Below are 13,216 nucleotides of genomic sequence, written 5' to 3' on the forward strand. Positions count from 1 at the left end.
GGCAGTCCCTCTCCACTCACTACTATGCACACTTGTCAGGTCAGAGAGAGGTCTGAGAGGAAAGGGCAGTGAGACAGAGTACTCAGTGGAGAGGCCAGTCTATGCATAAATCCTACTACACACATCCGTCACCTGATAGAGAGGTCTAAAAAGAGAGGTCAGTACATGCACACACCCTACTATATACACCCGTCATTTGAAAGCGAGGTCTCAGCGGAGAGTTCAGTTTTTCCCCACACACCATATCACACACCTGTCATCTGAGAGAGAGGTGTGAAAGGACAGGCATGTTAATCTCCACAAATCACTATGCAAACCAGTCATCTGAGACAGATGTCTAAAAGGAAATGCCAGTCCATCCACACACCCAACTACGCACACCGTTATTTGAGAGAGAGGTCTCAGCAAAGAGGCTAGTTTCTCTGCACACACCCTACCATGCACGCCTGTCATCTGAGGGAGAGGTCTGTAAGGAGAGAGCAGTCCCTTCCCACGGCCTACTATGCACATCCATCAGCTGAGACAGAGGTCTAATAGGAGAGGCCAGTCCCTCCACAGAACCAACTACGCACTTCCGTCATGCATAGACAGGTCTCAGCCGAAGGGCCAGTTCCTGCCCACACCCTACTATGCACACCTGTCATCCAAGAGAGAGAGATGTCAGCATGCCAGGGGGTTGGATTTACTCATGGTAATTCAATATTACTTTACTTTAAAAAGAAACTAGAAATAATTCTGTAGTGGGCTGGGCCCACGTGTGCCAGGATGACAAGTAGACACTGTAGACGTGGCCAGGTAGGAGTAGATGTAGTTTATTAAGATCATAGGTGTAGAAGTAGTAAATCCAGAACAGGCTCCACAATAGGCCCCAACATAGGCCCCAGCATTAACCCCACCAGGAGCAGCCTCCTAGCTGCTCAGCCCATCTTCCCAACTGTCTCAGTCCCACACAGTATCTAAGCATTCCACCCACACTAACATTCTACGCGGAACTCTGACACTGGCTGAGCAGCTAGGTACAGAATGAAGGGAACATAATAACATGACCTGAGGATACTACAAATTCACAGATAAAAACAAAGGTTAAAGTAACGTTATAGTTAGGTGTGATAAAAACATCTGTTTTTTTTTTTAAACTTCAAAATTCACTGGTAAATGTAAAGTAACATTATAGTTAGGTGGGTTTGTCAATGACAACATTAACGTTTTGAACCAAAAAACCCACAGGAATCAACAAGTTATAGTTTTTAGCGCTAACTTTAACTTTCACCACCGCCATACACTTCTTATGACCTCACATATGATGTAACTCATGACATGTTCTATGATATCATTTCTGGCATCACTGATGACATATTGGGTGACGTCACTGATGCCAAAATTTATGACGGGCACTGATGAGATATCAAATGACATAATTGATGACATCAATGATGACATCATCCAAACTTCACTTTCACGCCTATTGCTCTATAAATTCCATTCTATAAAACAGCTCGCTTAGATGTAGAAAACAAGCATTATATGCAATATTGAGCCTACAGCATACAGTTTACAGGTAGCATAGATCCAATGACCAATCGACCACAGATATACGAGAACTACTCATTGACTGCAGTGTTTAATATCTATACAATTGTTGACAGAAAAACAAGAGAGGGAATGTCAGTTCCAAAACAAATGCCCTACTATGGTCCACTTTTATAAACCCTTGACACTGACCGAGCCTATATTGAGAAATGAAGCTGATATGAGCCACAAAGTAGGTACTGTAAACTGTTTTTCTCAATGGAGAGAGTATAGTCAGTTTGCAGACATCTCTCTCATGAGAAATGCACCACAAAGCACTACAAAAACCTGCTCAGAGCAGTGTACACTCTATGCGATAGTTGTAAAAAAAAAAAAAATATATATTTGTTAAAAATACCCCCAATTTAAAGGTGCTAAAGAACATACCTACTGCACCCGTCACACTGTGGTGAAACGTTACAAAATAAATAGCTCATCTATTCTAGAAAAACTAGCACACATGTTTTTCTTAGTTCCTGGTACACTCATCTTCTATGTTTTGGTTAAATTATCATGCTGACAAGATTCTCTCTAATAACTCTAGACAGCTTACAAAAGCCAGTATCTACTACGTAAACTCTTTCTCCTCTAGGAAACTTTTTCTGTAGAATCAAAAAACGTGTCTGTAGCGTAATGAACATTAATCAACTTTCACCTGCACAGAGTGTTACTCTTGAATACAATTTTTATAACATGTTAAATATCTCTACACAGCTGCGGTGCATTAGGAGCACATGCATTTTGTAAACACTAAAATGCATTTAACCCCTTCAGTGCCCGCCCCTTTCCCCGCCCTGTGCCGGCAGTTGTATTAGCGGGCGGGGTTTATGACGAGCTGGTCTCGTCATGGGCACAGCGCCACCGCGGCCCATGACGAGACCAGCTCGTCATGGGCATTGAAGAGGTTAATATGCGTGTGAATGTGTGTATATATATATATATATATACATACACACACACATATATATAGATTTTATATATGTTAACCAGTGGCATTCACCACTAATTAATTTATAGTAAGGATCGTGTTTCCAAAGCAAAAAAATGTTTTGTTTTGGTAATAACTTTGATGCCATTTGACGAATCCTCACGAAACTTTCCACAAAAGAGCTCTTTTTTGCCTAGTTTGGGCACTGTCACTTCTTCTTGAAAACATGTACAAATTTGGCCCATTTTTTATTGGAGAGCTGAGTGCTCCTGGTATTTGCTAAAGTTTTTAAATACCTAGAAAAACGTTTTACTCCTAACACCGACTTCCTAGATTTTCTCTGAAGCGACCAGAAGTTGAATGGTTCATGTGTTTCCTCTGGTACTTGTACCTTCTATGAAGCAGCCCCACTTTGGTTCTCTTTCCACCAAATGCCTCATTATGTGGCATTGCTTTCATTTCTGGTCGTAGCAATCCATGGAGTATTTTAGGATTTTACACACGTGTGTTTTAGGGGAGACCTGACATACCAACTACAAAACAGCGTCAGGACTTTGTCATCATATTTAGTGCATCGCTTCTTTACAGCGGGATTGTCAAAAGGTGCCTTTCGTGAGCCATTTTGGAGCCTCTTACCTCTCTCTGGTACTATGGCTTAGATATGTATTGAGAAAAGCAGCTTTCTTTGAGTATCAATTGGCCTGCAATACTTGGAAATGGGGATAAATGTGGGGGCTCAGTAAACCTTTAGAAATCCCCGTTTGTGGTTCCTCTTGACTCTCATCTGTACAGCCCTCTGAAATCGCGCCCACCATTTTAATGTCTTGGTTTATGTAGTGCCTACATGGCATCTCACTTGGCTTCTTTTTGTTTTTCCACAGCTCACTGGTGCTACTCTTCTCAAAACCCATCATGTGGTAAGTTATCTGTTTCTTCTATAAATGCCTCAGGGGTCAGTCGTGGTCCAGTCCCTTAAAGCACGCGAGCATCATTGTAGCAGCAGTTGGTGACATGTCCAGTACTGTGCAATACCGCCATCTGGTCTGCTCAAAATGGTGGGATGGCAGCTGGTAGTCCAGTAACCAGTAAACTGGAGGAGTGCAGAGGTGCTGGAACAATTCTCAGAGTGGGGGTGCGGCTGTCAATGTTACATCACTGAAGTTATAGGGACAAAGAGGGACATTTGACCTCTGCCTTTGAATGCACAGGAAATGTGACAAGCTAAAAACACTATTTAAAGGAATGTTTATTGTTCTTTCACCTTCTGAATGGTTCACTGATATATTGCTCCTATACTTATAAAGGTAGGTAGCACAATGTTGGAACAAAATATTGTTGACACTAACATCGCCCAAACATTAAAAATGTTTTTTTAAATATAGAGTTTAAAGTGGTAAATATTTTAACATGAACATTTAATATAATGTACATTAGATACATTCCACTAATATTTAATACTCTATATAAATATATACTTATATAAATACACAAACACATATATGTGTTTATATAAATACCTATGTACCTATATATATATATATATATATACACATACATATATACATAATTAATGAAAGTATTTTGCATTATATTATTTCCTTATTATTTAAATTTTTTTCCTATGATTTTATTTATATATGTGTCTATATATATAGAAATACATTTACTGTAAAAAACAAATGTTACAGAGACTCTATAGTTAGGCTCATATTTCACTCGTACAAAACCAGTGATATTCACCCGATAGTTACATGAACTAACTATAACTTACGCCCCTGCAATGCACTGCTTATGACCTCACATATTACATCACTCATGACAATTTTCAGTGACATCACTGATGACATCTCAAATGACATCACTGATCATTAAGTGAGCTGTTTTTAAAAGTGTATGGGTGTTAAACATATATACTAACCTGCTACAAAAGTTAAATTAGAATACTAGGTGTACTACTACTGAGGGATACTACTTCTAACATATATTATGTGAGTGGCTGTGTGACTGTATGTATCCATGTATGTATTGGTTTGTGAGTGGTTGTTTGGGTGTATATGTGGGTGTGTGAGTAGCTCTGTGGGTGAGTGAGATGCTGTGTGAGTGGCTGTGTTGGTGAGTGAGTGGGTCTGTCAGTGGATATGGGTGAGTGAGCAGTGATGTGAGTGGCTTTTTGGGTGGGTAAGTGGGTGTTTAGTGACTGTATGGATGAGTGAGTGTGTGTCTGAATGGCTGTATGAGTGAGTGTTCGGTTAAATGAGTTGGTGAGTGAGTGGCTGTATTGGAGAGTAAGTGTCTGAGAGAATGGCTGTATGGGTGAGTGAGGGGATGTGTGAGTGCTTGTATAGATGTGTGAATGGGTAAGTAAGTGGTTGTGTGTGTGTGTGAGTGAGTTTGTAAGTGATTGTGTGGGTGAGTGTTCAGAGGCTTTATGGATGAGTAAGTGGGTATGTGAGTGGCTGTGTAGGTAAATAAGTGGGCGTGTGAGTAGCTTTATGGGTTAGTGTGTGGCTATGTGACTGCCCGTACGGGTGAGTGACTGGTTGTATGAGTGGCTGTATGGGTGAGTGAAGGGTTGTGCGGGTGGCTGTACAAGTGAGTGAGTGAAAGTGTGAATGGCTCTATGGAGGAGTGATTAGGTGTGAGTACTGGTATGGGTCTGTGAATGGGTATGTGAGTGGTTGTGGGAGTGGGCGTACAAGAGGTTGTATGGGGTCTGAGTGGGAGTGTGAGTGTTTCTGTGGATGATGTTATCAGTGATGTCACTGTTCATGTCATATGTGATGCAATATGTGAGGTCATAAGCAGTGCAGTGCAGGTGCGTAAGTTATAGTTAGCTCAGGTAATTATGAATTTCACTGGTTTTGTATGTGTGAAATCTCAGCCTAACTATTCCTGTAACCTTTGTTTTTTTCAGCGAATTTCTAAGGTTTTTAAAATTCTCTTTCCTAACTTTAAGGTCCCAGTAACCTTTGGCTTTTTCAGTGAGTTTCTACGGTTTTTGAAATTCTATTTCCTAACTTCATTATACCTGTAACCTTTGGATTTAAGTGAATTTCTATGTTTATTTTAACTAGTAGATGCATTTGCAGAGTGGTGGAGAAAGGGGGCGGGCCTCAAACCAGTTCTCAGGAATCCCGCGGTGTCGGACTTACTGGAGGTAACATGAGGGCTTCTTGGCCCCCAAGGTCCCTCAGCATCCAAGAGGACTTCATCCCTCAACCAGTAGTGCACCAGAAGGTGTGTTTGCAGAGTGGTCGAGAAGGGAGGCAGGGCGTCTGACCAGCTCACAGCAATCCAGCTGTGTGGGACTTACTGGAGGTAACAGGAGGGCTTGTTGACCCCCAAGGACCCTAAGCAGCCAAGGGGACTTCATCCCTCAACCAGTAGTGCACCAGAAGCTGCATTTGCAGAGTGCCGGAGAACGTGGGCGGGGTTTCCTCCGACTAGCACGGCAGCTTTGTTTTTAATTTTTAATTTTTTCATAATTATGCCCTTCCCTTGTGGCTGCCCTGCCTGCAGGATTTTAGATTATGCAACATTTAGCCTTTATCACATAAAATTTCAGCTATAGGAGGCCAGGCAGCACAACTTTTTTTGTGGAGGCGGAACAATGGCTCAGTGAGAACAATGGTTGCTGTTAATGGGTACGAAGTTTCGAAAATTGGCAAGGCAGACTGAACGGTCTATGATTTCAGGATCAGTACATAGATAATAAACATATATGTTATTTATGGCACGGAGAGACATCAACAGTGTGCTATGAAGTTCTACATGCAAAATAACGTATTGGACCTGATTCACAACCTATTTTTTGTAGTACTTAAAGTAGTACTCAGCTAATACTTACTATAAAATGCAATTCACAAACCTCTGGGTGGAATCACCACCTTCGTCTCTCCTTTCTTTTTTGCACAGAGCTCTCCACTAATGTAAGCATATTATTAATATTTCTTTTTTACTAAATAAGGGAGGGACCAGTGAGAGTGGTGGGAAAATGGGGAATAATTACTCAAAAATAGTTGAGGCTAAGGGGAAATTAAGGACTGTTTTGGAAGGGGAATGTCAATACAAAAAACACACCGACAGAAGACCAAGACCAAGTTATAAAGTTACTACAGCCCTAATCATGTCATAACATACTTAAATGTACTCCTCCCTGGTCTTGGAGTAAATCAAGCACCACACTATTACGATGTTGTGAATTCCTTGCAGGTGCAAATGGAGGTATTTTCAGTCAAAAATGTATGTTTATGGCCAAAAATGTGTTTGTGAATAGGGCCTTTGGTTCTCATTAAGACTCTGATTCACTGACATATCCTGGAAAGCTGTGACACTCAAAGTTTAATGGGAGAACTCCTAGAAAACATCAGAGGACTCCTATATGTATATATATATATATGCTAACTCAAAGACATTTCGACATGCATGGTTGCTGTACAATTGCACATTCTTCTTTTTTTTTCATGTGTGCAATTGCTCTTCAAAACATTTTTTTTCTCCATCAGGAAAATATTTTTCCCATGGAGAAACTCCCTCGACTACTTCCCCACAAACTTTGGGGATGTTTTCTTCACATTTTCACCCTGGAAACAAATGTACTCCTTCCCTTGATAGGAATAAATCACTCATTTTCAGAGTTGGATAAGGTTTGTGAATACCCACACATCAATATGTTTGTGGGTATGCACAAACTTTCCAATGCTTCTCTGCCCTGTAGTGCCCTATTACTTACCAGTAATCTTCATTACTCCTGGCCCCGTTGTTCTTTTCTCATTCATGACATATGGAGATATATCATCTCCCAGACAGAGAAAGAACACAAGGAATGCTGGTATCCCCTACCCCACCCACTCCCACCGGGAGTACAGAAACAGTACTAACCCAGCATTTGTTATGAACTACCAAGTCCTCCTCGGAAGGCCGGCCATTCAGGTGGGGGGAGGGTAAAATGAATGGGACAAGGACAACGGGATCAGGAGTAATGAAGATTACCGGTAAGTAATAGGGCATTAGCCCCAGGTTCCAAAAAGTCCTGACAGCAAGCCTTCCGAACCCAAAACACCCAGGACACCACACCTAAAGCAGCACCCAAGTGAATTTATTCAAGAAAGGTACAGAAAAAAACACAGTTAGGAGCACACAGCCTGCAACACCCCTAACCCAAAACTGGCATCCTCCCCCAAAACATTCTGGAAACGATAATGGCAAAAAAAAGTATTGGAGGAAGCTCACTTTGCTGCCCGACAAACCTCAGCAATGAACACTCCTCGCAATTTCTCCCAGGCAGCCACCATCCCCCTCGTGGAACGACCCTGCACCCCCACCGGAAAAGGAGCACTAGCCAGGGTATAAGCCTGCACATTCACCTGTTTCAGCCATCAACTGATGGATAGTGAGCAACCCTCTTCCCCTTTAGAAGAGGGCCCAAAAGAAACAAACAAGGGCTCAGATTTACGAAAAGATGAAAAGACTGAGTGTGCTCCAGATAGACCAGGAGAGCCAGTTTCACATCCAACAGGGACCAATCCAATTCACCGGAAGAGCTAGGAACTGCCACCAGAACCAGCTCCCAGGCCTTATGGAATTGAGACACCACCTTAGGCACAAAAGAGGCATCCAACCTCAAAACCACCCCATCTTCAGAAATGACAAGTAGGGTTCCCTGGCCATCAGAGCACCCAGTTCACTAACCCTCTGAGCGGAAGTGAACGCCACCAAGAAAATCACCTTGAAGTTGACAAACTTAATATCAATCAACTCCAAAGGTTCAAAGGGGGCAGACACAAGAGCCTTCAACACCAATGGCAAATTCCATAAGGGAAAAAGCGGTTTTACCACAGGGCGGGCAAGAGAGAAACTGCGTCGCAAGCAAACCACCAGATCATCCACATCAGCAAGGTTTCCCCATGGGGACCAAAAAGCCTTAATAGCTGCCCACTGCCCTCGTAAGGTAGCCACCCCAAGATGCTTCTCAAACCCTTCCCACAAAAAACTGTAACACATCTGTGAAGGAACATTCCAATAGAGACAGCTGGAGGGAACCACACCAATGCCTCTAATAGGATTTAAGAGTGGAAGGCCTACTGGGCTGCTAGACAGCAACTGCTAGGTGCAGAGGCAGCCCCCTGCTCTGAAACACCCTCCTCTCAAGTTCCAGACCGAGAGATGGAGCATTGGAAGAGCCAGAAATGGACAGACAATCGAGGAGAGGGAAAGCATGGAACCATCCATGGGCCTTGAACAGCCAACAGCCTGAGACTGGACAACCACGACAGAAGGGGCCAAAAGGACACCACCACAATCACCAATCTGGACTTGCTCGTCAGACGAGCCAGAAACTGGGGAACCAGAGCAATTGGAGGGAAGGCATACAACAGGTGGTCGGGCCAAGGTTCCATCAGAGCATCCAACCCCCTAGCCACCATTGGGTTTGCAATCTAGGCATCACTTTTGATCAAGTGCTATGTCTTCAATGAAATACCAGGAATCTGCTTCTTTAATCTTATGATGCTGAAGACTGTTCTGGCCCCACTTCCTTTCTCCGGTTGGATTGCAGTACTCAAGACTAGTTACTGGCATGCACTCTACCTAGGTCTCCTAGCATACCAGACTAATGTGTAGTGGACACTAGGACCCTGAGGACACTGCATCCTGTCCAGGACACAAAGGACCATGGGACAACAAGGCAGGAAGTGATCTGGTCGAGACGCATGACTCCTGCTGTAACCATAGCAGTAAGAGTGGACATTTTAGAATCGGAAGGAACCTGCCTGGCTCCTGTGCCCTCCTTGGCCACCGTGACCCAACATAATGGACTATAGATTACTGAGAAAGCTGCCACCCGCATACTACTAGACCTGTCTAGGAGACCCCCTCTCTCTAAACATCTTCTCAAACTACTCTGGCTTCTTGTCGCAATGAGAGCGCTGTTCAAAAGCCTCCCAGAACACATCGCTCTCTCCCTCTGCCACCCTCTCGGAGCTGCCCACGCTCCGGAGATCTGGACAGGGCGCTCGGGCATTCGCCTGTCTCGGAGTGAAGCTCTGGAACTCTCTCACACTTTACATAGAGATCCGCCTACCTAGAGGGTCTCGAGCTGTGAAACGCTTGGTTATTCACAAACTTGCTTAGATGGTGTGCGTTGCTGATTCCCCTAGCGCCAAGACACCCTAACAATTATTCCCACACTTTATAAATATGTAAAATAAGATATATGTCCCCTGTGCCGCACAAGGAGGCAGGGCTGGACTGGCCGTACCGGGCGTTTCCCCAGGAGGCTGGAAGGGTGGGGGCCGTTTTTGTTACTGGGGGCTAATTTTGAAGCAGTGCGGCAATATCGGCCCTCAGTAACAAAAGCAGAAATCAAGCATAACTTTCGTTTCCAGTCTCTCGGGGCCAGCCAATGCTTCACACTTGCACTCCCCCATCCCAAACTCCCCTGGCAGTGGTGAGGCTCGCTCACAACGCACCGTGCAGGGACTGGTCTGACAAAATTGCCTGGGCTGCCTTGAGTTCCCAGTCTGGCCCTGCACTGGATCACTTGGAAATTGACTTTTCCCACTGAACTGGCACCCTTTTGGCAGCCTAGCACCAACACAGGCTCCCTTGCAGGGTGCCGGTGTTGCATGCAGAATAATTTTTGTGCAGGAAGGCACACATTCCTGCACAAAAAAAATCACGAGAGGCATTTTCCTCTTTCTATGTGTGCTGCAGAATACACACAAAAACACACACAGAGAAGGAGGAAGTAACAAAGAGAAATAAAGATATTTCTCCTTGATACGCCTCACCTGGGGAGGCGTATCTTTTTGTTGCATTCCCAGATTTACAAGGTCTTTTAAACCTTGGAATGCATCAAAATCCAAGGGAGTTGCATGGGAACCCCCCACGCAATGCTCATGGAATGGCTCATCGGGGCAGAGTAATGCTACACAGAGATTTCAACTGCTCTACATTACTCCAGATGTTTGGAGCCGCTCAAAGCCACGCAAAGTGGCTTTGCGTGGCTTCAAAAATCTGACTTACCGTGTGCATCGCTCTTGCACCACATTGCATGGTGCAAGAGCCAAAGAAAGGTGGTCGCAAAAATGGCTCTATGTGTCACTGCAGCACCCATGCCTGTCTGCTACTGCCGCCTGCTGTTTGCTGACGCAATTTTAGGTAAGATTTTCCAGACAAGTATTTCATCAAGGTGTGTACGATTTTATGCAGGTGTTATAGGAAAGGCCGCTGGAATTAACTGGCAGAAAAAGGCCAAATAATGTAGCAGGGTTGGTTAAATTATGCGGTATGAAAAAGCAAATAATGCGGCACAATTTGTGACATTAGCATTATTTGGACCGAAGTACAGCAATCAAGAACTGAGAGGTGACCCATTAACAATTGGAAATGGCCTTCGGATGTGCCACAAGTTTTGCAGCAGCATTTTTTGTAACTTTTGATCCGTTTGAGCTAGAAACAATGTTTTTGGTCAAATCTGTAAATTTTACAGCATATGATAGATTATGTGGCAAGTGCAGCAATTCCATAGTAATATATTACATGAGAATCAGGGAATGAGGGGGCTGTAGAGGCAGGTGACTGCGGATTGTTAGGGGTGTTTAAAACACAATGGGGGATATTCTCAAGAAATTGCGATAACTACCGCAAAAGTAGCATAACGCAACTCTTCACATCGCAATCCATCGTGGGAAAATAGCTCTGTGTCTATGTGGTATTCCCAAACCGGTAGCACCATGCGATAGTCCCACAACAACGCATCAAACCAACGCGTTAAAATCAATGCAATGCCGCAAAAATGCGAGACAACAACGTGAACAAAACGGCGATGACGCCAATCGCGATACAAAAATCACCGAAAACCAGTCACAGGCCTGCAAACCCCACGCGACGTGGGAAAATGCACTACCAAAGGTGAAAAAAAAACACATACAAAAGCCAAACAACAGCGGAGAACAATGGAGTCAGCCGGAGCAAGTGCAGAGGACAACCAGAACCCCACAAGCACCCCGGAGGACCAGCCTGGGACTTCGGGGTCAGGGAAGGGCAAGGAGACGAAGAGTAGGAAGAAAAGGTTCAGTCCGCAGGAAACAGGATCCTGATAACGGTGGTGATAGAACACCATCAACTACTGTTCGTCACCTCCACTGTGTCACTGGCAACTAAAAATGGAATATGGCAGACCATCGTGGACAAGGTGAATGCAGTTGGAGTGCTGAAGAGGACAACGGATGAGGTCAAGAGGCGCTGCAATGATGTCAGGCGCAAAACCAAGCAGAAGCTTGCAAACAAATGGAAGGCAGCAATACAGACTGGAGGTGGGAGTCCAACGCTACAGGAGGAGCTGGACGAGATGGAGGAAATGGTGTCCACAGTCATCAGTGGGGAGACCGTGGCAGGAGTTGGGGGCCCGGACACTGCTCAACAGGACCGGACACAACAGCAACAAGGTGAGTGACGACCAGGGACTGGGGAGAAGGGGAGAGATGGGCACAATGGCACACATGCACAAGTAAGCATAGCACATTTTCAGACAAACCATGCCCCAGACCCTAAACTCGCACCAAGATCCCAATGCACCCAAGAATGCAACATCCCAGCACTGTAGAAGCACAGAATTAAGAGGCACACTGCATGTAAGGGATCAGGGGCAGCCAAATCAGAGTTGCAGGGGCGACTCCCCCAAAAAGCGGCACACACATCACATGCAGAGCACATCAACATTAACAACGATGTGGCACAATCCGCAACACGTCCACAACAGAACATGGGACACAGCTGGTCCTGCTTGTGTGCAGTAACTGGCCAATGATTGATTGATTGATTGATTGATGCGGAACTTGTATAGCGCGTCTATCGCCCTACGGGCATCTTGGCGCTTTTGACTCAGAACTACATCGAAAGGTGACAGAAGGAGGTCGAAAGAAAGACCCATCTTAATTAGACTTTGGGATATAGCCAGGTCTTGAGTCCCTTGCGAAATTCGAGTAGGGAGGTACACTGTCGCAGGTTCGCAGGGAGCTTGTTCCACAGGCCAGATGCTACAGTGCTGAAGGCTCTTCCGCCTACCCTGGTGCGCTTGAATCTCGAAATTGTCAAAAGATCGGCTGTAGATGAGCGAAGATGCCTGCTTGGTACGTAGCGGGCAAACTTATCCTGTAGAGGGGCTGGGCCCAGTCCATGTATTGCTCTAAAGGTAAGGCATAAGGACTTAAAAACGATCCTTTCCCCCACGGGAAGCCAATGTAGGTCCCTTAATGCTCTGGTCGACGAAGAACAGCGTCGCCTGCCTAGCACTAGCTTGGCAGCAGCTGACTGAATCCTCAACAGTCCTTGGAGGATATACTGTGGAGCTCCCAGGAAAAGGGAGTTACAGTAATCAAGTCTGCTTAATACCGTGCTGCGCACCACCAATCACATATTGCATCGCAGGGAAATGTGAGTTGACAATGTACAAGTACAAACACATATCCGTGAAGTTGTCAAAATGTCCACTGTCCCAAATCACATAGGCAGTTCCCCACAAACAGTAACAATGTACACTGTCATTCAGTCTGCATGTAAACATGTACAATGCGTCAACGTGCATGTGAACACAATGTTAAACTGCATCTCCCCTTCACATTGCAGAGGGAAATTCAACTCCTCCTGCAGAGCAGTCCCATCCTCTCTTCTCTGATGATGAAGAGGACAACCAGACCTTCGACTCGGACACCCTCC

General features: G+C 44.7%; 1 protein-coding gene across 2 annotated transcripts in view; it reads left to right on the top strand.

Annotated features, from left to right (window-relative positions):
- The window catches only part of LOC146783286 (carbonic anhydrase 15-like), a 226,445-nt gene that overhangs the window by 69,418 nt on the left and 143,811 nt on the right, over positions 1-13,216 (top strand). For both annotated transcript variants that reach the window (XM_085633835.1, XM_085633834.1), the window contains exon 2: positions 3,379-3,414. In XM_085633835.1, the coding sequence (XP_085489961.1) occupies positions 3,379-3,414 (36 nt within the window). The remainder of the gene's footprint in view (positions 1-3,378; positions 3,415-13,216) is intronic.

This window comes from Triturus cristatus, chromosome 11, assembly GCF_964204655.1.
Source record: "Triturus cristatus chromosome 11, aTriCri1.1, whole genome shotgun sequence".
NCBI classification, from domain to species: Eukaryota; Metazoa; Chordata; class Amphibia; order Caudata; family Salamandridae; genus Triturus; species Triturus cristatus.